The 25,108-nt window shown below is 42.0% G+C and overlaps 1 protein-coding gene and 1 long non-coding RNA gene across 10 annotated transcripts in view; one reads left to right on the top strand and one right to left on the bottom strand.

Moving 5' to 3' along the window:
- The window catches only part of MXI1 (MAX interactor 1, dimerization protein), a 160,476-nt gene that overhangs the window by 32,199 nt on the left and 103,169 nt on the right, over positions 1-25,108 (top strand). Inside the window, exon 1 of one of the 6 annotated variants that reach the window (XM_025190689.2) lies at positions 18,062-18,576. The exons of 3 other annotated variants lie outside the window; for them this stretch is intronic. In XM_025190689.2, coding sequence (XP_025046474.1) covers positions 18,345-18,576 — 232 coding nt within the window. In that variant the 5' untranslated portion in view covers positions 18,062-18,344. Of the gene's footprint in view, positions 1-18,061; positions 18,577-25,108 lie in introns of those variants that run through there. 2 more of the 6 variants (XM_006135008.4, XM_006135007.4) reach the window with 2 other exon arrangements.
- The window catches only part of LOC106732807 (uncharacterized), an 84,148-nt gene that overhangs the window by 40,054 nt on the left and 18,986 nt on the right, over positions 1-25,108 (bottom strand). For 3 of the 4 annotated variants that reach the window (XR_012905723.1, XR_012905722.1, XR_012905721.1), the window contains exon 2: positions 14,577-15,204. The exons of the other annotated variant lie outside the window; for it this stretch is intronic. This is a non-coding gene — a long non-coding RNA (uncharacterized LOC106732807). The remainder of the gene's footprint in view (positions 1-14,576; positions 15,205-25,108) is intronic. 4 annotated transcript variants of the gene reach the window in all.

Below are 25,108 nucleotides of genomic sequence, written 5' to 3'. Positions count from 1 at the left end.
GGCATTGAGGGAACTGAATTCCCAGCTCATGATGGCTTCAATATCCCACTGAATACAAAAAGAATAATGGATGTTGAAACTTTGATGACCAAAATACAAGACATGGGAGTCCTGGAGCACCTGACACACTTGGAAGGAAAGCATGAGGCAAACAGTCTCGATGACTGGCTCCCTTTCAGAGATTATCCAACCAAGCAAAGCTTCAACTCCCCAGAAAGACTTGGAGCCAAACTGTGATCTCATTCACATTGGTGTAAATCAGGAGTAACTCCAGAGCAGACTCTGACCCTTAGTGCTGCCTTCTACTATGAGACATTTCATTCCTAAACTATTGTTACAATTAAGGAAACATGCCCCCATTATTTTCCTGAAGCCTTTATCCTTTGGAAATCCTTTTAATTGTTCTTTGGTTGATTTGATGTTGTATCTTTGTTGAATTCCTATTAACCTTATAAAATGAGCTTGCAAAAAAAATGCAGAGCAGAGAGATGGATAAGCTCTCGGGGGAGGGAACTCTCTTTGCATGTGTACAGTGTCTGGCATAAAAGGGACTTTGAGCATAGTGGGAGATTTCTATGACCTACAGTTAGGGATGTTAAAAAGCATTTAATTAGGTAAACCTGTAACTGCTGAAGATTTCAGCAGATATGGGGTAGGGGGAGGTGACAGGCGGGAGCTGGTGCACGCTGGCTTCTGCATGTCCTCCCCAACTCTGATGCCTCTATTAGAGGCAGCAGCGCATGAGGGCAGGTGCTCTGTGGGAGAAAGTGCACGAGGGGTGCTGGAGTAAAAGCTGGCTCCCCACGTGCACCGGTTTCCGCCTGCCCCACTGCGCTGCTGCCTCTGATAAAGAGGCAGCAGCGTGCATGGGGAGGAGGGTGCATGTAACCATACATGTTAACTGATGAGCCTAGACTCATCAGTTAGCCATGTAAACAGTTACACTTTCACATCTCCTAATTACAGTACAGAAATATGAAACAGAACTAATGGATAAACTGTCAGGTGAAGATGCTTCTCACATTAAATGTGCTCCTGCCATAAATTCAACCCACCAATAAAACCCTGCCACAACTAGAAGAGCAGAACACACATGGACATCAAGATGAGACCGTCTGGATTAGTTAAACTGCATGCATACAATTGAAGGGGAAATCTACAGATTTTAGTGGTTTTTCTGTTTTGGGGTTTTATTTTTTGTTTTTTTACAACCCTTGTACCAGGAGTTCACTTGCCTAATTTGAGATTTCTTATGACAATCAGCACAAACTAGTGGGAGACCCATTTTGATTTTTGTTTGATCAGCCTGAATACAGACCAAATACAGCTCCTGAACAGGTTCCAAATAGTATAAGCAGCATGTGCAGTAAGGGATGTTTGTTAAACACTGTCCAGTGCTAACACACCAATCCAGTTTTGTCCATAATGTTAACAGCAGAGGATTGCTGGGATCTTTTAAGTACATTGTCTTTTGAGAAAACTGCTGTCATTTGTTTTTCTTCTCATCATGGCTAGCTACCTCAGAGAGCAACAAAGTCCAGTCTGCCTCATATTAGGGACTGAAAGGATGAGTGAGTCAGTTAAGACTTGTATGTGGATTCTCATTTATGAGAGGTCAATGTGGAGAAAAAAAATACCTTGGTCTGAATTCACCACTCATTCAGTGCAATAACACCAAAGAGTAATGTGCCTCCTTGATACTGACTCCCTCTTTGACCTGTGATGTCATTTCACTTTCTTGCCTCAGTTGTTCCATCTGTACATTGGGCAGAATAATAATTCCAACCCCCTCAAGCTATTGTGAGGATTAGTTATTTAAAGGTTGTAAATGCTTTGAAGGTAAAACATTCTGTACAAGAGTTAAATGTTAGTTGTGGAAACGTTTAGAAAATGAAAGCATTGTTAGTACAATATTTACAAATCTTAATAGTTCTCTCTCTTCCCTTTTCCTCAGGGGTCAGGAAGCATTGTTCAAACTCTATTGTAATCTGTATAAATCCAGGTCTGTTGCTCTTACTTGTATGAGTTACGCCTTTAAAACCACTGGGATTATATGTGTCTAAGGGGTGTGGTTTCAGACCTAGCACTGTACATAAAAAGAGCTGGGTTAATCACTGCAGCAGCTTCCTTTACAATCCTAAAGGAAATTTGGTTTAATGGGGTTGGCACAGTCTCAGTCATCATGGAACTGCAACCAGAGTTACCATATCAAAACACAGGGGAACGAGAGGCCATTTGATATTTAATCACGTGGGGCAGTCAGACAAAATCGGAAGTGGCTTAGGAAATGATTATCCATTGCTGGGGTATAAGCCATTCCTTCCACACACTTTCTCCAGAACACAACCTCATCAATGTTCCAGATGATTTAGCTGTGCATTGTAAAGCCTCCAGAATGTCTCTTGTAACCCCTTTGCTGTAGGCTCTTCAGTCCACTTCACCTGTTGCTTGTGCTCCCTGGGAACCAACTGAAATTGGTTATTTGGATCCATGGAAGCCCACGGAAGGTTAGACTGAAGGATGGGTCAGTTACATCTTGTACCACTCAGTATTTATATTGTGGTTTAGGCAAAGTTTCAGTACACCAGGCACAGGATAGTACATAAAGCAGGAAAACTAATCTACATTGCAATAAAAATTCAAAAATCCACTGCAAGGGGTTTCAGGGATTGCTACAGTTTGGAAGAAAGTGTCAGTTCAAATTTATCAATGCCCAATCATATTTTAAGGGGCAAATTCAGAGCTAATGCTAGCTTATATTACTCACCTGAGCAAGTTGTTTTCACTCTGACAACTCAGATGAGTAAGGCAACTGGACTGGCCCTAAGGTAGTGTTGGATACAGTGTGTGCTTTTTCTTCCTCCTTTTCTTGCTAAGGAATTAATTCTGCTACCATTAGCATTAGTGTGAATGGCAGGTACAAAACTGATAGCATAATTTGGCCCTTAAATATATGGATGCCACAATGATTGGACTTCGTATAAGAGCTCAAGTACATTGTGTGCAAAATTGCTTGCTGAAAATAGTCGGGGTTCTTCCTGCACTGATAATGCCAAATGACCTTCTCTTTATCCGCCAGCCCAGACTTGTTTTTAGACAGTGGCTCAATCAATGTATTCCCAAGAGTGGTGTAAAATTCACATTTCAATGGCTAGAGAACTAGATTCTCCATTTGGCCAATTCCACCAGGGACATGATCTCCAGACTTCTGATATGTCATTCTATCTACCTAAAAAGATAGCTGATCCCATCTGTGCCATACGGATCTACCCAGACTTGTTTGGAATAACCAGCAGCTAATTCATCCACTGAAAAGATATAGCCGCCCACCTCCCAATGGTGCATTACAGCATGAGGCTTCAGTGCTTTTCTTTTAAGGGTGGAAATAGGCACATCGTTATTTATTACCAGTATTTCAGTACTGCCTAGGAACTCCAATCAAGGATCAGGTCCCAGGCATGCTAGGCATGGAAGGACTAGTAATAAAGATAACTATACCTAAGTCCAGAGAGTACAATCTACGTTGTCAGAAGGAACAAGACAAATGGAGATGAGGGATTGTGAGAATGAGGGGACCATAAAAAGAATGTATCATGAAAACAGAAGTCAGTTTGCCATATGCTTTATCAGTGCCAGATAGAGGTGGGTTTTTGGACATCACAACAGAGGTAAGTTTCAAGGCAACAGGACAAAGGCCAGAACAAGAGCATTGAACGTCCATATAGGCAAGAATACCTGAGAAATGTTATGCAGGTTGAAGGGGCTTGAATGTGGGCTAGGCATGTGATTAAAGGACCATGTCCAAAATGGCATCCAGATTATGGCTCTGAGCGGTGTTTCCCCATGAGCTGGGCACTTGTGTGGCCAGCTCAGGAGAGGTTCAAATGCCACCCTGCTGATTAGTAGAGCAACCACTGCTAGATTTTTTTTTTTGTTTCTATTGCTAGTGCATATTCGCACATGCCTTGGTGCACAAAAACATTTATTGTTCACGTGGATGGAAAAAATCCACACTTGGATGGAAAAGATTTGAGGGAACATTGGACCTGAGTACTAAGTCCCCTGCAACTATGCAGCTGCTTAGTTAGGGCCACACAGGTGCTCTAAGGACCCGCCACAGCTGGGGGAGGGCCTCCCCACTTCCAGCTCCAACCTAGCCTTAGACCCACTGCGGCAGCCAGGGTGACCCTTCCCCAGCTCCAGTCCAGCTGCCATGGCATGGAGAGGTGCCATCCCTTCCCCCTCTCCTGCAGCCCAGGTGCTGCTGTGAGGAGAGAGAACTTGGGGGAAGTCATTTCTCCTTGCAGTAGCCCCAGAGCTTGACCCAGCCCCACCCTATACCCTGCACCCCCAGCTGGAGCTCTCACACCCCTGCACTTCATCCTCTGTCCCAGCCTATAGTCCCTCATCCGTGGCCCTAACCCAGAGCTCACACCCTTGCACCACCACCTTTTGCCCCATGCCTGAGCCCCTTTCCACGCTCAGAACCCTTTAACCCCACACATCACCTCTGTGTTGGTGCAAATAACAAATTCATTCCACTTAGCAGTGGGAAAAATTAGAGGTAACACTGCCTGAGTAACTGGAAGGATGCTGGTATTTTCCATGGTGAGGGAGAGATGGAGAAGGAAAGGCTTGGGAGAATGGAGATCTCAGTTCAGAAGGGACAAAAACTTAAGTTCCCAGCTGTCCCTTCACAAAGATGCCACTGTACAGTTTGAGACAACAATTTCAGAGTTGATATGACAACCAACACTTGTGGGCTCTAATTCTGGTTTTTGGAGACAACCTTTGGGTCCAAGTAAGTTTTTAACTGTACACAAACCACTCAAACCAAGCACAAATTTAAAGGTTTCATATACAGTAAAATCTGTGTTATCCGGCACGCTCGGGGATTAGGGTGTTCCAGTTATCTAAGGGTCCCATCAACCTAGGTAAAACCAATGGACAATAATAGTAAAACAGGTTTTTAATATTTGTAGTTTTGTGGTGAGAGGCAGTTGGTCTCACATTTCTATTTTGAGTAAAAGATGATTAGTTCTTCTTAAATAAAAAATGAAGCCAATCATGGTAAAGCCAGGCCTGTGCACCTAAAGATGACAGTATTGTGGCTGGGGGCAATGCTGGTTAACAAAGTTTTCTGGTTAACAAAGACTTCACTGTACAACTGTTACAGGATGAAAACTCCAGTAATATATCCCAGCATCAAATTTATCTGTGCCACTAAGAGAATTGAGCAGCTGGATGTGTCAGTATGAGGAAGGGAGTACTTTGAAAGTATTTCGCAGGGACAATTCATTTCTCATACATCTGGCAATTAAACAGAGGCAAGACTAATTACTCTTGCAGGACTATTCAGTTCATAGGACTATAGGTGTGTTCCTAACTGAGGCCTGTAAGAAACGTAATGAAAGCAAACCACTCGGAATGTCATGTCAATCATCAGCCTCGGGCTAGTAGACTCCGCCAGATGCCAGCACTACTTACCCAAATACAAACTAATCCCATGAGTAAGGGCTGCAGAAACAGACCCCATCAGCATTACAAGCAAAAAAAAATATCTATATATCCAAAATGCCCATGGATTTAGTTGAAAAAGACCTGTCCATTCACCTCTGAGGCTGCAGTTCAAGTTCACCCAGCATTGAGAGGATAGTGATTTGCATTACATTAACACTCTCCATAGTGTGCATTGTCACATTTTGGAGTTTGGGGGTGATCTCTCTCTGCTCTTCAAAATGCCCAGGAATGAGTCATGATGGAGAATGAATTACCTGTCATTCCATGAAAAGAAGTTTCCTCCAGACAATGGGCTGAGGTCAGTGTGGTGGCAGCGTGGAGGAAAGCTGATGGATCGCGGGCGGGGGGAGGCAAACTTAATTTTCTAGGGCTTTATGTGCTTGTAAGTTATCTTTGAAAGCACTGACGTTCCTATGGTGAGAGAAGAATGTAAATCACATGTGCTAGAGCAAAATGCTTTTGTGGAAGTTAAAGATTGTCTCGTGATAGAGGACCAGACCTGGTGTAAAATTGCTGCAACATTCTTGCAGTCAGTGGAGTTGTCTACTTCTGCCTGGGCTGCATTTGCTCCAGAAAGAAAACAAAATGAAAGTATGGCTGTCTCATTTTGAAAGAGTCATTGGCAATGGTAGCTAATCAAAAGCCCACTGAAATCAACTGAAGGACTTCACTGAGTTCTAAGATAGGCTTGATCTTCACACAGAACCCCCAAATTCCCTTTATATTCTTCAGAAAAACTTTGCGTTTCTTTTTTCAGTGGAATCCGAAAACAGTTTGTAAAAGTAGTTCCCTGTTCTCACCAAGTATCCCAGGAGAGGGGACTGTTATTTACTTTACCCAGAAATATCCAGAAGTGACATTTTCAGCTTAAAAAAAGAGAAAATAGCATTGATGTGAGCTTGTAGGGTCCTAAAAAAGGATACAAGAAACCACAGAGGAAAACCGTGGCATGCCAAGAAAATAAATTTTCAGGACTATCAGGATCTGTCACCTATAGAAGAAATTCATTGCCGTGCAGAGGGCTTACACATCACTGAAGTACCACTTAAGTCAGCGTACTTGAGGGCTTAAGCAGGATTTAATTGGCCCATGTGGGGATCTGTACAGTATTACTCAAGTCTTGTCCACAGTGGGAATTTCAGACACTGAAACCCCTGAATGTCAACAAGGAAAGCAATGATTGGTCCTTCTGAGTTTATTCCTGCCTGCTCCCCAGATAAATTCCATCAGTGCAAATTGTGCCTTTCCTTGTTGACACCTAGGTGTTGGCATAAGTAAAAATGAGCCAAATTAGTGGGTGGTGGGGCAAAGTTCCAGTGTAGATAAGAGGTAGGTAGGGTGTGTGTTGTACGTACATACCCACTAGCAACTTTCAGTAGCAAATTTCCAAAGGAGCCTTTAAAATCCCACTTGCTATGTCTTCTGCCAAATGGCTGCCTATGCAAAATGTGTGGGTTCAGCTTTAGAGGCTGGGTTGGCAGTTATCCCTAAAAGTTTTGGAAGAAATTGAATGAACATCTTTCAGAAGAAAAGTAAATGATAATAGTGCTGCTCTTTTATGTGTGCTCCTAGTTAGAGGAGGAAAATATCTGGGTTTTATCTGTGCCTTTTAGAGAAAACAGCATTGGTGTAAACTTTAAAATTTGTACCTCTGTAGACTTATTAACTCTAAATTATAGATTTACGGTTTGTTCTTGCTTTATGTTCAGCAGCCTTCCCATGTTAACAAGGGAAGGAGCTGATTAATAATGTCTTTTTTCCATAAGTAAGACATGACATCACAGGTAGCATTAGCATAATAGTGTTGTCAAGATGTAATGGGGGCCAGGTTGCACAAAGTTAAAGGGTTACCTTGGTCCTAAGTATCTTGGAAATTCCCACATACTCTATGCACCACTAATCCAGACATTAATTGTGGCACTACTGGAAATAGTCTCTAGGATCATGGATAGGATGCCCTCAATAGAAGGCTTTTGACTCTGGAACTCGTTTGCCTGTTCTGTCTTACATCTGTTGTCATTTAGGGCACAGTGTAAGTTTCATTTACTCCTGTTCCCATTATAATCATCAGGAGCTTTGCCACTGACTTCAATAGAACCATGATTTGTCCATTGATGTCTTGTGAGAAGGGAGGTGATTATTTAGACTCCAATCTGGCAATCCACTTTGTGCTGCTGGTTCCTTGTGCTCACGTGGAACCGCAGAGAAATCAAATGAGACTTCATGTGGGTACAGGGATTGGCTAAATATTCAGCAAGAAGCAGGGTAAGGGCCACAGCCTGGAAGCCAGAGAGAGTCATGGGTCATCTGCATTCAATACAGTGATAAGCACAACTTGATGTCTGCAAAAGATGATGCTCACAATGAAGGATGTGGGAAGGAGGTTGAGACCCAGATGCTCAAATGTATTGAAACACTCAGCTGTGATGAAATCAATGGGATTTGAGGATCCAAGCCTGAGTTCATTCAGTATGACATTGTCAATGAACACCATGTCTAGACAGGCAGTTTCTGTACACATGCTCAGAATCTCTTGTTAGAAACAGAATAAAATAAATACATTGATCAAATTGGAAATGGAATTGCAGAAATTCCAGGAAAGAAATGCTTATCTTGGCTACTGTTCTTAGCAAATAATAACAATGCTTTCAACCTGCTGTAGAGTCAGCTAGTGAAGAGTCCTAAAAAAAATATGCAAGAAACCATAAAGAAAAAGTGTGATGCCCTAATAAAAAAAAAATCAGGATTCTTAGGTTCTATCATCTATTGAAGAAATTTCCATGATGAAGTGGTATGGACCACGTATACAGTCTCCTACATGCACAGATCAGTTCTTTGGGAGTAGGGACTTTCCTTTTGTTCTGTGTTTGTACGGTGCTTAGCATAGTGGGGTCCTGGTGCTAGAGATTCTTGCAATACAAATAGTAATAATGGGAACATAATCAGGCCATGCACTTAAAGGTCAAGTGAATGTGAGCCTTTAGAAATTAGTAAACTTATGTCACAACTTGATGTTGATAAATCATCAGAGTGAAGTCTATTCCAAAATGGTAGTAATATTAGATCACTAGATTAATGCTAATGTATGAAAAAATGGGACATAGATGTCACAGCAACCCCAATTAATTATTTAAAAAAATATTATTAATAGTGCAAGGAGTGAAATGGCTGCCATTGACAGATGGTCAGTATAATTATCACTGGTTTGTCCTTCAAAATGGGCAGCAACAGACTTTTAAAGGCAGGTGAAATTTTAAAAAAGGATTAGAATGGGATTATCCCTGAGAGTGAGAACAGGTGCATCAAAGATCCTCTGCTGAGAGAAAAACCACAGTCGTTTTTAATTACATACTTTAAAACATTCCCATTAAAATCTGTTTGATTTGGGTTTCATATTGGTAATTTACCCCCAAGATGGCATCAGTGATGATCAGGAAACTAGAATGGTTGCTAGAAAAACAGGGGAATATTCTTAAGTGGAACATTTGCATGCTTGCTTTCATTCCTTGAATGAAAAGTACTACAAAGGTCTGGAAGCTAAGAATAGGGAACGCTTTCTACTATTCCAACTAAAAATCATGCTCAAGTTTAGCCTGAAATGTTCTAATTTTTTTATAGGCACTGCTGCAAAGAAATTCTTTTGAAAAATACAAATGTTTGCTCTGAATGTTAGTGCCCAGTAAAAAACAAACAGCATATCTGTTGCTTCCCTTGCACTGAACAGAGCTTTGTGTGCAGCAATGCATGTATTTGTTGAAATGAATTTAAAATATCTGTTACAACAGAGGGAAGATACTGGGGAAGATTCTCAGGCGGAGTTAGAGTCAGTTTACTCCAGTGGTGACATAGCCCAATATTTTTGCTCAAATTGTTGGCTTTGTTTTTAGTTGCTGTGCATGATTATGCAATACAATATGGAAAAAAACAATCACAGAACAGTAAAGCATGCCATTCAAAACAATATAGGCACAGGTAATCCTTAGAGCTCTGCATCTCCTGGCATTCACTAGCTTTGCACTTAAGAACATATTGTCTTGTACTGTCAAACTTTCTAAACTGGCTGTAACAACATATTTTATTTACTGTGCCTCTCTCCTGGAAATTTACCACTTAGCTGATACATTACAAAAATATTGAGCTTGGTTCTCTTTTCACGTATGCTGCTGTAAATTAGGTGCAACCAATTTTAATTGATGTGCAGAGCTGTAAAACTGGCCTCCCTGAGAGGGGAGCCATGCCTTCTAATTGCAGTCTATGATCTTAAGTTATATAGGAGCACACTCTCCTCTGTTGCACAACACAGAGGGAAACAGATGGGCACAAGTTGTTGTTCAAAGGGACCCGGAACCTCCAGCACAGATAAGTAATGCTGAAGCAATATGCTCTCTGAACAGGAAATGTTCTAGTTAGGCAGCAGAGCAAATTCTCTGTCAACACAGTGTTGCCAGCTCTCACAATCTTATTGTAGGTCTCACATTGGTGGTAACTGAGTGTCCCAGTTATCTAGAGTCAAGAAAATGCATGTGAATCTCAGCTTTCATTTTATAAAGGAGGAAATTTCTAGCCCTTACGGCTGTGGTGAGACTTGAAAACAGGGTCCTGATAAGAGCTCAGAAACTAAAAGGCAAATAAAAGCTTCCCCACATTTATTATTTTTAAAATGTCATGATTAAGCCAATGTTATGATTTGGGGGTCCTGAGACATGATTTTTAAACATTCTGGCTACATCTACACTGGTGCGTTCTCACGCAAAAACTCTTTTACGGAAGAGTTCTTCTGCAAAAACTCTTCCAGAAGAGAGCATCTACACTGGCATGTGCTTTTGCGCAAGAGATGTGCTTTTGTGCAAGAGCATCCATGCCAGTGTAGACGCTGTCTTGCGCAAGAAAGCTCTCATGGCTATTTTAACCATAGGGCTTTCTTGCGCAAGAAATTCATGTTGCCTGACTACACTGGCCTCTTGTGCAAGAACAGTTGCGCAAAAGGGCTTATTCCTGAGTGGGAGCGTCAGAGTTCTGGCGCAAGAAGCCCTGATTTCATACATTAGAAGGTCAGTTTACTTGCGCAAGAACACGCGTCCAGTGTGGACAGGCAGCAAGTTTTTGCGCAAGAGTGGCCGCTTTTGTGCAAGATCGCGCCAGTGTAGACATAGCCGTAGAGTTTGCAATGCTGCAACATTTCAGGCCTTAACAATTATTTATATTTGTGTTGTGGGTTTGGTGTGTTTGTCTTCACATTACACTATCTTTTCCTTGCACTTCTCTCTGCTTTCTTGCATGGTCTCTTCTGTCTGTAACATACTCCTGATAAGTGTACTCTATGCCTACTCCTTCCTCCTCCAAATCCCTCTACTACATGCTCCTTCTGTAAGTCTTTCCATGGTTACTCCAATGGTAGAAACTTACAGACCCTCTATTCCAGGGTGCCCCAAAATCTTTACCATTTGGCCCCATTTTTATCAAAGCAGATGGGCTCACAGCCCCACTTCCTGCACACAGTTTCCCACAGGCCAGCAGTTAATGGTGCACTAGACATTCAAGGGATATACAGCTGTAGCAGACCCTCCCACGAGGCTTGTCTCTTATATGCTGAGGTGTGGAGAGTGTTGAGCTGAGCTGGAGGGTGACCAAGGAGTCCTTCCTCCAAAGGAGCAGGGTTCCAGTGGGGGGCACATGCTGGGGAGTGTGGCTGAGTGGAGGTATAAAATAATAGGTCTGTAAGGGGAGCTCCCCAGCTCATACTACTATTTGGTCCTCCCAGTCTGTTCCCCTTCAAGACTGCATCCCCAACAGCCTATCTCCACCACTTGGTTTTCTCTGCCTCAGCAGCCAAGACTGCATTCATGCCTATTGTTACCCATTACCATCACCCACCCACCATACATGCGAGATGCCTGCAGGAGAACACCTGTCTTCTTCCAGGGAAACAGTCTCCCTGCTCTTAATATTCGCACCATAGCAATGCTCCAAATGTCCAGACAGGATCCTGAAGGCGAATCCCTGCTCACACTCTGCACCCAGCCTGGATGTCAAGGAAAGACTGTAGGCAGCAGAGAAGTCCACAATAGTCAGCAGTTTCTTCTTTTTGCACTTTCTTCTTTTTCAGTTGGTAAATACAGAGGACAAAGAAGAGTTCTGAGCTTCTCCCAGACACTGCTCACAGTTTGAGAAAAACCTGTTGTATATAATGACCTGTGTCTGATCAGTTGTCTTTGGTTTGTCTCAGATGATGATATTTTTGGGTGCAGGTCTATCTGATGGGGACCATGTACATCCAATGCTGATCATAGTGTTGATGCTCAGCAGTTACTATTAATAAAAACAGCATGAAATCTTCAAGAGTGACTATCAATTTTGGGTGCCTCAATTTTGTGTGCGCTCAGCTTCAGATACTTAAAGTGGTTTTACAGTCACCTTCTGACAGTCAGGGACCTCCAAGGTGTCACCAGCTGGTTCCCAAACACTAAGGCTCTTATAGTCCCCTGCTCCTTGTTGAAAAATTATGCCTGATGATCCAAGCTTCTTGTGGGGGATGGGGATCAGGACCCTTTACATAATCTGAAATTTGCACAAACAAAGTGCATTTTCTCTAGGAACGCAAGGATGAACTTTGAGGGGGAATAATTGGTGTTTCCCTATCATAACTTTCCAGAATTGCAGCAAAAAAGTGGTCAGATAAGAAGTGGAAGAGCCAGGATCACAATTTTTTTCTTCAAACCTGTGGATGCTACATTAGGAAAAGCAATGTAAATTAAATGATCTCTGAGTCAGCATTGATTCACCCAACCTGCCTTTAAAATCCCAGCAGAGAGGAAGGCACAGGTGCATGCAGGGAACCACTCTATGTGGTGAAGACTGGAGGGTGCATGGCTTAGTGTTTTGATCTGCTACACAAAGACTGAGTCTCTTCTGCTGTGGATCCACAGGGAACTGTTCTGGGTCCAGTTCTGTTAATTATGTTCATCAGTGATTTAGAGAATAGTGTAGAGTACAATTACAAAGTTTGCAGATGTTAAAATGGGAGGGATTGCAAGTGTTTTGGAAGATAGGATAATAATTCAAAATTATCTGAACAAACTGCATAAATGGTCTGAAATTCAATGAGGACAAATGCAAAATACTCCATGTGGGAAGGAGCAGTCAGTTGCACACTTACAAAATAGGGAAGGACTGCCTAGGAAGGGGTACTGAGGAGAGGTCTAAAAGTCATAATGGACCACAAGCTAAATGAGAATCAATAGTGTAACATGGTTTGGGGTTTTTTTTTTGTTTTGTTTTGCGCAAACACACACCCACATAATTCTGGGATGAATTAAGTACGAATATTGCAAATAAGAAATGAGAAGTAATTAGTCCACTGATTATGCATCAGCTGGAGTATTGTATCCAGTTCTGGAGTGCCATATTTCAGGAAAGATGTGGACAAATTGGAGAAAGTCAAGAGAAGAGCAACAAACATGATTAAAAGATCTAGAAAATATGACCTGTGAGGGAAGAATTTTTAAAGGGAGTTGTTAAAATATATAAGAAGCAAAAATAATTTTAAAAATGATATTGGTCTGCTACCAGATGGAAATGGTAGAATTATTAATGATGATGCAGGAAATGCAGAAGTGTTCAAAAATATATCTTTGCTGCACTTGGGGAAAAACAGATTATGTAGTTTCCTCCTATGATGATGATACTCTTTGGAGCATGTTAGACAGAAGCTACTAAAGTTAGACATGTTTAAATCAGAGGTCCAGGTAACTTACATCGAAGGATACGTCTACACTGGCGGCTTCTTGTGCCAGAAGTCTTGCATAAGAAAACATCCACACTGCCATGTGCGAGCTGTGTTTTTGTGCAAGAGCGCCCATGGCAGTGTGGACGCTCTCTTGCGCAAGAAAGCTCTGATGGCTATTTTAGCCATAGAGCTTTCTTGCGCAAGAAATCCCTGCCGAGCATCCACATGGCCCTCCTGCGCAAGAGGGCTTACACCTGATAAAAAAGAGCATAACTCTTGAGCAAGGAACCATGCCATACTGTAAATGTCCTTGTGCAAGAGTGGGCGGGGAGTGTGGACGCTCTGCAGTTTCTTGCGCAAGAACAGCTGTACTTGTGCAAGAAGCCGCGAGTGTAGACGTGCCCAAGAGTTTTAAAAGAGTGGCTGAAGAGTTTTGTAGACTATTAACCTTCATTTTCAATAAGTCTTGGAGCACTGAGGCAGTTCCAGAAGACCAGATGAAAGGCAATGTGCCAATTTTTAAAAAGGCTAAACAGGAGGACTTGGGTATTTAGAGGCCTATCAGCTTGACATTGATCTCAGAGAAGATAATGGAGTGGCTAATAAGAGACTTGATTAGTAAAGAATTGGAGAGTAATTGATGTCCTTGTTTCCTTTTGATCCTGTTGGTCTGGCTGTATCCACCTTCTTACACTTTTTGTATTCTGTTTATAGATTGTGAGTTCCTTAGGGCAGAGATGATCTTTTTGTTCTATGTACAAACTCACTACTAAAGGTAAACAGAGAAGCTTACATTCTATATTTGTAGTTAATAAGTGACTATAACTTTTAGTCTAAAAAGAGTAGTTATCAAAATAAAACATAAACATGTGGTCTAAACTCACACCCCTGTCAGGCTGGGCAACAACTAGACCAAACAGCATGGGCAGCCTGTATCCCAGGCACGGGAAGGCAATGCCTTCTCAAGCCACCAGCCTGGCTCTGCCCACACACTGCTGTAGGTGTTCTGGGGGCAGAGTGTTGCTGCTCCCAGTGCTTGCCCTCCCCCTGCTCCAGGGCTGGGGCAGCTGGGGCCATGTGTTGCCCGCCCTCCCCATGCGCTGGGGCTGGAAGCACATGCCCTCCTCCCTCCCCGTGCTCCCAGGGCTGGGGAGGCTTGGGCCACGCAGGTTTGTCTTCCACATGATGGTGAGGAAGTGCACAGCATGCTGCGCCACCTCCCCATGAGGGAGTAGGGGGAGAGGGGGAGGCTTGGCTGAAGGGGTAGGATTGGGCGCTTGCCTCCCCCAGGCCTACCATCACCAACTGGCCATGCCAAACAGTTTCTCACCTCACTGGATATTGCACAGATTTCACTGTTGAGATGAGTCATTCCACCTGCTGGAGTCTTCAGAGTATAATTGTTTCCTTCTCTACAATGATGTAAGCAAAAGGCAACACATAGGTCCCTGTGTTTGGTTTTTATACCCTCAGTCCATGTGGCTGGAAAGCACAAGTCTAGGCATATCTGGGACCATTGCTGAGTGTCCAGGCGAAGTTGGAGCAATTCTGCTGGTGCAGCTTCATACAGGTGAGTCATTCCATTGTAGCTCCCATGCTGGACAATGGCCGGTGACACCCACCCAGGGCTTGGTTAGTCTCTTTCCTGTTGTCTCAGGGAAGCTAATATCTGGCTGAATCACCAACTTAAAATGTTTTAGTAACAACCATACAACAGTTCCTCATAACTTCATGTATAGTAAGGATATACATATACAGCTAGATAAATGACTTTCAGAAGATCACCATCTTTCTTCTGATACCTTCCATGGCATTCTTTGTGTAAAATCATAAGGATATAAAAATGAGGAATATAGGGGTTAGAATGCCCAAGGTTGAGTGTCACACGTGGGTCTACTGCAATTTGTTGGCCTCCGTCGGTCAGTTGACCATGGATGACGTATCCTAGTTCTCGTCTACTGCAATACAAATAATAAAATTAGGTAAATAATATGCATGAAGTAAGAGATGAGACCTATTAGATCAGTGCACAACCTTCATTGTCTACTTGTGTATGGCCCTTCAATGATAATATAGTGTTCTACATACCCACAGCAATTTCCACTCCAATGTCAACCTCAGCCTGGACCAGTCCACACAAGAGATCCCCTTCCTGGACATCAGAGTACAAATAAATGCCCACTTGGAGAAGCAAAGAAACAGATTGACAGAGCCAGACGAGTACCTGGAACTCACTCGCTTGAGGACAGGCCCAATAAGGAAAATAAGAGAACACCCCCCCGTTATCTTCTACAGTCCTCAGCTGAAATCCCTCCAGTGTATCACTGACAATCGATAATCTATCCTGGAAAACAACCCCTTACTCTCTCAGCTGTTGGGAGACAGGCCAATGCTCGCCTACAGACAGCACCTGAACTTAAGCAAATACTCACAAGCAGCCACACACCACATGACAAACACTTAACCAGGAACCAATCTCTGCCACAAGCGCTATTGCCAACTCTGTCCACATATTTATACAAGCGATATCATCGTAGCACCTAATCACAAGCCACACCTTCAAGGGCTCATCCATTAATGTGATCTGTGCCAGCAGTGCCACTCTGTGCCAACTCAACTGAACTGCAACTCATTTGCAAATTCAATACACTCACATTAGGCCTGAATAAAGATTTAAACTGATTAATGCACTGCAAAGGCAATTTCCCCTCTCTTGATATTCAGATCTCCCCATCAGCTACTGTGAATGCATAACTTCCTCACTTGATTAGCCTCATTAACACTAATCCTACACTTGATAAGTAACTTTTCTTTTGTTGTACTTTATATACCCTCTGCCTAATCTGTTAGGCTATGTCTACACTCGCGGCTTCTTGCGCAAGTATAGCCGTTCTTGCGCAAGAATCTGCAGAGTGTCCACACTGCCCGCCCACTCTTGCGCAAGTAAATTTACAGTACGGCGTGGTAAGGGAGGGCTCCTTGCACAAGAGCTATGCTCTTTTTTGACAGGTGTAAGCCCTCTTGCGCAAGAGGGCAGCGTGGACATTCAGCAGGGATTTCTTGTGCAAGGAAGCCCTATGGCTAAAATGGCCACCAGAGCTTTCTTGCGCAAGAGAGCGGCCACACTGCCATGGGCGCTCTTGTGCAAAAGCACAGCTCACACGTGGCAGTGTGGACGTTTTCTTGCGCACAAGAACACTCGCGCAAGATGTTCTTGCACAAGAAGCCATGAGTGTAGACATAGCTTTAGTCTCTAAGGTGCCACAAGACTCATCATTTCTATGTAGTAATAGCAAATATTTTAAAAACTAACTCCCTTAACCTCTCAGCAAGTTACTTAAGCATATGCCTAATTTTAAGCACTTTATGTCTATGGAACTACCAGAATGGGTAAAGTTAGGTACATACTAAGTACCTTGCCTGATCAGGACCTAAGTGACCTATCAAACAAGCATACAGATTTCAGTAAAAGGATAGCTCTACAGCTGTCAGTAGTGCAATTAGGTGTGTAAGTGTTTGAATGATTGTATCTTGAGAGCAGCTGAGCACCTGAAAAACAGGGCTCAAATCAGACACCCTAAAATGGAGACACCCAAGATCACTAATTGCTTTGAAAATGCTGGCCAAGCTGTTCTAGTGTGCTCATGTACCACCCTTTCCCCCACTTAATAAATGTGATGCTCTCAATTTAGTCCCTAGGTAGTATTTATCTGTACAGTTTATTTTAAAGCTGAGAATAAAAGTAGCATGTAATCCAGGGGTGGGCAAAATACAGCCCATTAGCCCGATCCAGCCCACCAAGTCTTTGAATCCACCCTGTGGCCTGCCACACCAGGACACAGAGGCAGGGAGCAGCCCCAAGCTACTCAAAGTAGCTCGTTGCTTCATATCTTGCTCTGTGCCAAGTGCCCGGGTGGAGGCTTCATGCACGCTGCCCCTGCCCTGGCATAATCTCTTCACTCTCATTGGCTAGAACAGATGGAATCGTCCCCCCCCCCCAAAAAAAAAGTTATTGCCCAATTTAATTGAAGAAGCACAAGTTTGGAAGAGCAGGTGTGTGAGCAGAGGTATCAATGAAAGAAGGAAGAAAGATGCCATTTAACAATAGTATGCATGGAAACATTGTTCTAAATCTAAGAATTGTTTTGTTGATAAAGTACAACATTCTAACATGCTTCTCACACTCTATGTTGTTAGTAAGCGTGAGTTCTATTGTGATAGCACAAAGAAGCCACTGATAAATTGGGGGCCCATTGTGCTAGGCATCATACAAACACCACTAGAATGCAGACAGCTCTGGGATGGAAAATACACAGTTGCTATGCAGTACAGTAGTAAGACGCTGGAGGTGCCAGGTTGCCAGCTCTGACCAGAGTACCATTAGTCTGAGCACTGTCATAAGAGTCAACCTGTGCCTCAAAAGGCAAGGCAAAGCAGTAACCTTTAGTAGCCAAAGAGCAGAAGCAATTGGAATCTGATTTTTGTTGGTCTTATCCATAGGATGGTTTGGGGTGGCCACCCCATATTCTGTGTTTTGAACTGTCCCTCATTTAGATGTTAACTTGTGGGGCCCAGACCTGGGGCCTGAAGTGGGAAGACAATGGGGGCTGGGGCTTCCCCTGACTCATTGCAGCAGCAGGAGCCATAGGAAGGGGAGCAACACTGCAGCCTGCACTGCTCTGCTAGCCATCTCCCAGCCCAGCCACTCAGCTGTGGGAAGTGGAGCAAACTGGCCCCCACCTTAGCCCACTATTCTTTGCCCCCTAGTTGTTTTCACTGGAAGCTGGGTTAATACTACTGTAGTCTAGTATGAATTTACAGGGCCTGGTGATGTAATTGTTATCTGCCCAGAGAACATTTTCATTCATTGAAATGACGAGTGAAAAGCAGTTTAAAATAAAACCAAGTCACCCTGGTCATTCACCTTTATTGTTTAGAACGCAACTAGCACTAGGACCACAACGGAGCCTCAAAGTCAGGAGGTCCCTTGATTCATTCAGTGTCTCTCTCACACATATACACAAACTGCAACAAGGGCAGAGAAACGGAAAAGTCGGGGAAAGAGGTTTAAAATTTAAAGTTTGCATTTCGAAAAGCAATGGGAAAACGTGGCCGGCCGAGGAAAGAACTGAAATGCGAGACAGATGTTTTGGATCCTCCTTTAGGTCAGCAGCAAGAAATGACAGCAGCAGATATGTCCAGGTGCCCATTCAGTGACATTTTTAACAGTAGTGGGGACTCCATGGAAAAGATCAACACTTTCCTTCAGAATGTGCAGATCTTGCTAGAAGCAGCCAGCTACTTGGAGAAAATCGAGAAGGAGAATAAAAGTAAGTTTTGCTTTGGTTCCCCCCTTTCTATTTTTCCTTAAAGGGAAAAACGGCAGGAGTGTTTGATGACAACAGAAAATGCGTGTGAAGATGTAACAAAGAGAGAAAGCTGCTTGGGCTCTGCCAGACGAGACTAAACTGTTAGTTTCATGACAACCAGACAGTGATATTGGAAGGGGAGGGGGGGAAGGGGAGCAACCATTTCAAAATGCACCGAGTTTCCTCGTTTAAAATCATGTGCTTAGGTTACAGTAGCTTTGGTGATGGGGTTTTTTTAATTATTTTTTTAGAGACCCAAGAACACTGGCGAAATATTCAGTAGCATATTTTCATCCTAAATTGTAGTCCGATAAATACAAAGGCTAATGCATCAAAAATGGACTAAACTAAGCTTTGAACAGAGGGTCCAGTTTGAAGCAAACTTTAGGATCAAGTAGGAAGCCAAATTATAAACAGTTCCAGAGGTTAATTAAATATCTGGAGCATATTTCAACTCTCCCCCAAAACTAAGCGAACGCTTTTATTTCCCTTTTCCTGATTTTTTTAAAGCAGTCTGAACTGAATAACAAATTAGCGTGTGTTGAGGGTGTGGGGAATTTATATGTAGTAAGGGATTTCCATCTCTACCACCTCCTTCGGTAATGTACTCGTCAGCAAAAAAGAAATAACTCAGAACGATTCACGCGTTTGCAACGTTTCTGAGTACAACTAATAGACAGTAACAGTAGGAAATAAATAGGCTGCCTGGTGCTTAATCTAGCCTCACAACACTGAAGGTCAGCGTAGGAAGAGAATAAATGATCAGATGCACCATGTCAGCCTCTGCAATGATTAAAAAGAAACCCAATCCAAAGCTTAGCTCCCTTCTGAATTAAGTTGTTATGTATTTAAGGAGGAATTATGTGGTTTGGGGAAATGTCCCTCATACAGATGATTCTCCCTTCCCCCGAAAAATCTTCGTGTTTCCATCGCAATTAATCAGCCAAAGCCTTTGTTGATCGCAGTCTCTTTTATAGTGGAGCGGGGGAAGTGTGTGCAAATAAAGAATTGTTTCCTAAAAGGATGGTGTAATAGGGCTTTTTAAGAAGGGGGGGAGGCTAATGCCTTGGAATCAACGGAAGCTTGATGGTGGAATCAATGAATGTTAGCTAATACCTTGCCATCAATGAAAGTAGTTCTTTGACAAGGCGGAGGTGCGTACAAAACCAGTTTCGTTCCCCCAAAACAAGGTTTTATATTGATCTTGACCCGTTCCCCCAGTGTACGGGAGTCACCAAAGTGGGGGAAGGATAGTGCAGTTAACTAAGCGATACGTCCTTGTTTTTCTTTCTCTCGCTCTCTCCCCTACGCATGGGGACAGTCACGTAGGCAAGAAGCAAAACTAGTCAGCCAGGTAGCCAGTAGAAAAATGTGTAGGGTGGCTGTCGCTATATACAGGACTTGGAGAGATCGAGGTTAATCACTTTATTGGTCACTTGGTTTCATTAGCGCAGATGGTAGTGCAACTAACTAGTATAACTGGCTCAGACCTGCCTTCCAATCTCTGATCAGGGCAAACTGCATGCAGTTCTCGACAACACAAACTGACTATCCACCCATTTTTGACCCGGCTTTAATTATTCTTTCTTCATTTTGTTGTGACTCAAAACATGATGAGAGGGGCACAGGCTGAAGGATTAATACATTTGTGCAACTATGATCCAGAAATAGGGACTTGACAACTGAAGTCACAAAATTCCCCTGATATTTTTTCTCTGGTCTCTCTATATATGGCATGACAAAGTGCAAAATACTGTTACAGCCACTGTCTGCTGAGAGATCTGGGGCATCTCCTGAAAGGCTGTAGGAATTATCTAGTATTATGCATTTGAAATATTAAATGTTAAACTGCAGCCACCTTCATCCCTAACGCCTCTCTGGAGGGAGGAGAAGGTATCTCTGCAGAGACAGTCTGCATTAAAGCATTAAATACATTCTACATGCGCTGGGGAATCGGCTTGCTTAAAATCCTAATATGTGGCTAACAATTTGCAGATAGTACTTTTTTTTAAAGGGAGCAATTTTTAATTTTAAGACTTATATTGTAGTTAATTTTTATCAAATTAATTAAAAAAAACACAAAAATCCCCTCTCTGCATTTACAGCTGCAACTAGTACATTTGAGTTAAGAAAACACAAAGCAACCACCTTTTCTGTAAAAACAAGGAGTCCCGTGGCATTCAAAAACTAATGCATTTATTAGGACATAAGCTTTTCTGAGATACAACTCACTTATGCCCTAATACATTTCTTAGTCTGTAAATTGCCACCAGAGTCCTTGTTGTTTTTGCTGAAACAGACGTCACACAGCTACCTCTCTGTTACCTTTCCTGTTAGTGATACTCCATATGATGAGAAGAGAGCAATGGGTTTCCTTTTTCTACTTTTGGGTTCACTCTTTGCTGTTTGTACATGAAAATGAGGATGCCAATTTCACTGCTTGTTCCTGAGGCACTAGTTCAGTGCTGCCAATGTTTGCGGTTGCAAGGCTCCCAGGAAAATATTTAAATCTACACCAAAGTATGTGGTCATTGAAACATGCATATATTTTTTTCTAAGTAGGGTGACGGTATTTCTAGTAGGGTGAGGGTTTATTATTTGTAACAAGACATAGATGGTGGGCTTCTTGAGTGTGTCCTCTCTTTTTCCTATCCTCCTCCCGCTTTCAAAATTTCTTTTCAGGCCACAATCCATCCTGCTACTGCTGCTCCAGGTGCACTCTGTCTCCTTGTTTGTATCACAGCCTGCTCCCCTCCTCAGTTAATCCTAAACTCCTCCTTCCAGTAGGAGCCACATGGTTTCCACATGGAGACAAACTCCTCTCATCTGACTGGTCTAGACCGAATTTAGCAGGCGTGGTTCTGGCTAGCCTCTCTACCAATGGGAAGCATCTCTTTCCTCCCTGACGTCACGCGTTGCTGAGCCTGGAGCTTAAGGGGTGGTAGTAATAGCAGAGCTGGGTACTTGCTGGGACTTGTAGTCAGATGATGTCATAGTCTCTGCTTAAAGAGCCAGGGACCACGCAAGACACTGTGTACCCACCAAGTTAAAGTTGGCTTTGTTATAAAAAGCTGCTAGGTGCCTGCTGAAGTGTATCCCAGGCCTGAAGTGTATTCTGTACGGCGCTTAGGACCATCAATATGTAATTGGATCTTTAGGTTAGTACAAAACAAGGAAGAATTGCTACTTCTGCAACAAATCATGTTTATGCCCCGTGTGTACAAATGGCTTTTCTTCCTCGAATGCACTTTGCTCTTGTATTTCCGTTAGATGTATTTTACAGAGAGACTGAATTGGTTATGAATTTTTTCAGAGAGAAAAATGGGACTGGGAGCTCTTTTGCTAGCATCCACCTGCTGGGATTGTTTTCCTTTATCTTGTCAGATATCATAAGAAGCACCCTTTAGCGAGGATAGAGAGGGCACCTGCTCACCTTCCCCGAGTTTCCTACAACATTTGGATGAAATTTGCAGGAAGAGGGAGATGATCCCCCCCCCTCCAAAAAAAAGCCCGGTTTTGCTGCAGGCACCTGCCCTGACCCTCCACCCATCAATGGAGCTGCTGGTGCCCAAGCCGATCGGGTCCAGGAGTCCGCCTTCTGATCTGCTGTGCAGAGTCGGTTTCCCCCTCAGTGTTCCCAGTCCCGCTTAGAAGGGAAGAGAGAGCGTCTGCGCGGGTCGTGCCTCGGCCTCAGAAGTATGTGCTGTGGAGGAGGGGTGTCATACTGAGAGCTTTCAGACTCCTGAAAGCTCAGCTTAAAGAGACAGTAGTAGAGACAAACACAAAATCATCTTCCCTCATTCTCTCTCCCCTTTTACTTACACATACCTGCATTGTAGTTATTTGGTAGTGCCCTTTGAATAGTGAGTTCTAAAATACCAAATCTAACCTGGATGGAGTAAATATTCTTACTGTTATAACCATTATTGTGCTTTGTAATTCATTATTTAAAACGTTACCATCAAATAAGTGTCATTCTAGAATATAAATGTAGCTTGTACTCACCTAAGCCCTGCCAGTTAAAAAAAAAAAATTAGCTAGTAACCATACAACTATAGACACTGTGCAAATAGTTACTTATTTTCAAACTGTATACATACAGCATATCTGTAAAATAACTTAAAATTCATGCAAAAGTAAATGTGGTTCCAAGTCTGATACTAAGAGCAGTGATGGAATCAAATGTTAGTGAGTTCCATATATGATTGTGATAAATATACGTGTCAAAAGAATTAAATACATTTACATTCTCAAAAAAAGAAAAATCTTAATCATGTAGGTTAAAGTTAAGTAAATATGCTTTTAGTGGAATGAAAAAAATTACTAAAATAGAGTAGATAATGGTAGTGACAGAGGTGTCTGTTAGAAAAAGTAAGCATATTTTATTTTTATTTATATATACTACAGATAGTGTACAAAATAAATTAGGTTTTTGATATCTGTAGTAAGGCTCAAAACTGATATCTAAAGGCTTGGGAATATCTTGCTGTATCATCTCCTGATTGTTTTAAACTTACATATGAACATATGGCTTTAATTGGTGTTTGCATATATTTTCCTTTCTTTATAATAGGAATTAGATAGGTACTCCTGTCAGTTAATTTCTAAGTATCAGAGGTGTAGCCGTGTTAGTCTGAATCTGCAAAAGCGGTGAGGAGTCCTGTGGCACTTATAGACTAACCGAAGTGCTGAAACATAAGCTTTCGTGGGCAAAGACCCACTTCGTCAGATGCATGAGACGTCAGATGCATAATGCCCACGAAAGCTTATGCTCCAACACTTCGGGTAGTTAATTTCTAAGTTATTAATTGGCAAAAAAAAAAAAAAACCTAGTTTCCGGCTGCCTAAAGTAGAGCCTGGAATCCTAGTTAAAATACTCCCCCACACACAATGGTAACTCGGGCCATGACCACTTTAAGAATTAGACCTAAAGTCTCCCCTATGCTTTACAAAATGCTTGCAGTTCTCTGCTGTGCTGTTTGTTTTAATTGTGTGAAACCCGTTTCAATGCTTATGAATGGCACTATACAAATTAATTACCATATATCTTCATTGAAAAGACAATTCTTATGAGGAGTCGTTGTCATTGAGTAGTTGAATATTTGCCATGCAGTTTTTAATATAGAATACCCTTGCTTAGTAAGCACAGGTATCTCCATATAAGATGTAAAATAAAGCGATCATGTTTCAGAGAAACTGCCTTTCTATCAAAGTCACAGGGGGCATCCATTGAAAACTGAAGCCTCTAAGTACTAAAATATGGTTTTACTAATAATAACAAAATGCATATTCATATTTTAAAGAGCTACATCACTTATTTCCTTACATCTCAATAATTGTTTTGCAATATGTCTCTACAAGTGACAAAACATCTGAACATATAAACAATCTATGTATCGAGTACAGCAAATCTAGATGTTACTTTGCAAGAACCGTTTCTGAATATTAAAAACCTTACTATGGGAATCAAATCTGCTACTGCTGCTTTTTAAAAAAACAATTACAAAACCACAGGATCTAGTCTTAAAGGGACACTGCAAAATTACATATTTTTAAAACACAGATTTCCTTACTCTTGTAGCTCATGACACATTGTGGTTGTAGTGTTTTTTGTTTTTATTTTCCTCTTTCCCCCCTTCCCATTTTTGTAATTCTTATCAATTTCCTTGTTTAATTTCTGCATTTTAGTCAGCTGGGAACATGAAAATGGACTGGTCAGTTTCACACTCTCAGGTGCCAGATTGACACAAAACTGTAGAACTTAGGTTGGAGAAAACCTGAAAGGGAATAATTATATCCAGACAAAACCAAACACAAACCAACCACCAAAGGAAAAAAATATTTTCATTTATATTTTCAATAATATTAAAATGATAAAAATATTTCTACCAGCAACTGTCAATTTTGCAAAACTGCTTTCCATTTTTTATATTTAGAATATCTAAATTTCAGGTGTAAACTCCATTTTAACAAATGGTTCATTATTCAAGAACGGCATCAAGCTCGTAGTGTATTCTATTTGCAGTTCAAAATACGACTGTCATAAAACAGCTGGATTGCGCAGTTAATATGCTGCTCTCAAACAAAGAAAAAGGCTACCAGAATTAGGAGATGATCTCTCATCTTATAGGCCCCGTATAGTAAAGAAGGAATATAGAGGAAAGAGATGTATCTAACAGTATAGTCTCATTCTTACTGAACAAAGATTTATTGTCTCAACTCAAGATTATTGCACCAAAATGATCCTATGCCCTTTAGCCTGCCAAAGCAGGAACTATTACTCTGTGCACCCTTTGCTAACCAGCTGACAAAGACATCAGTGATGTCTGCTCATTTATCTTCACAGACTTTACCACCAACTAACAATAGCAATGGTGAAAAGTGCAGAAAGTATGATGCTAATGATGGCTACTGCCTCAAATTTCAAAGTAATGAACATCAACATGTCTTCGTCTTTCCTGCATTGTGCTGATGCCTCTCCTACTTATTTTAT

This window comes from Pelodiscus sinensis, chromosome 8 (genome assembly GCF_049634645.1).
Source record: "Pelodiscus sinensis isolate JC-2024 chromosome 8, ASM4963464v1, whole genome shotgun sequence".
NCBI classification, from domain to species: Eukaryota; Metazoa; Chordata; order Testudines; family Trionychidae; genus Pelodiscus; species Pelodiscus sinensis.
The sequence above is the reverse complement of the archived record's forward strand: the minus strand, read 5'-3'. Positions and strand labels throughout refer to the sequence as shown.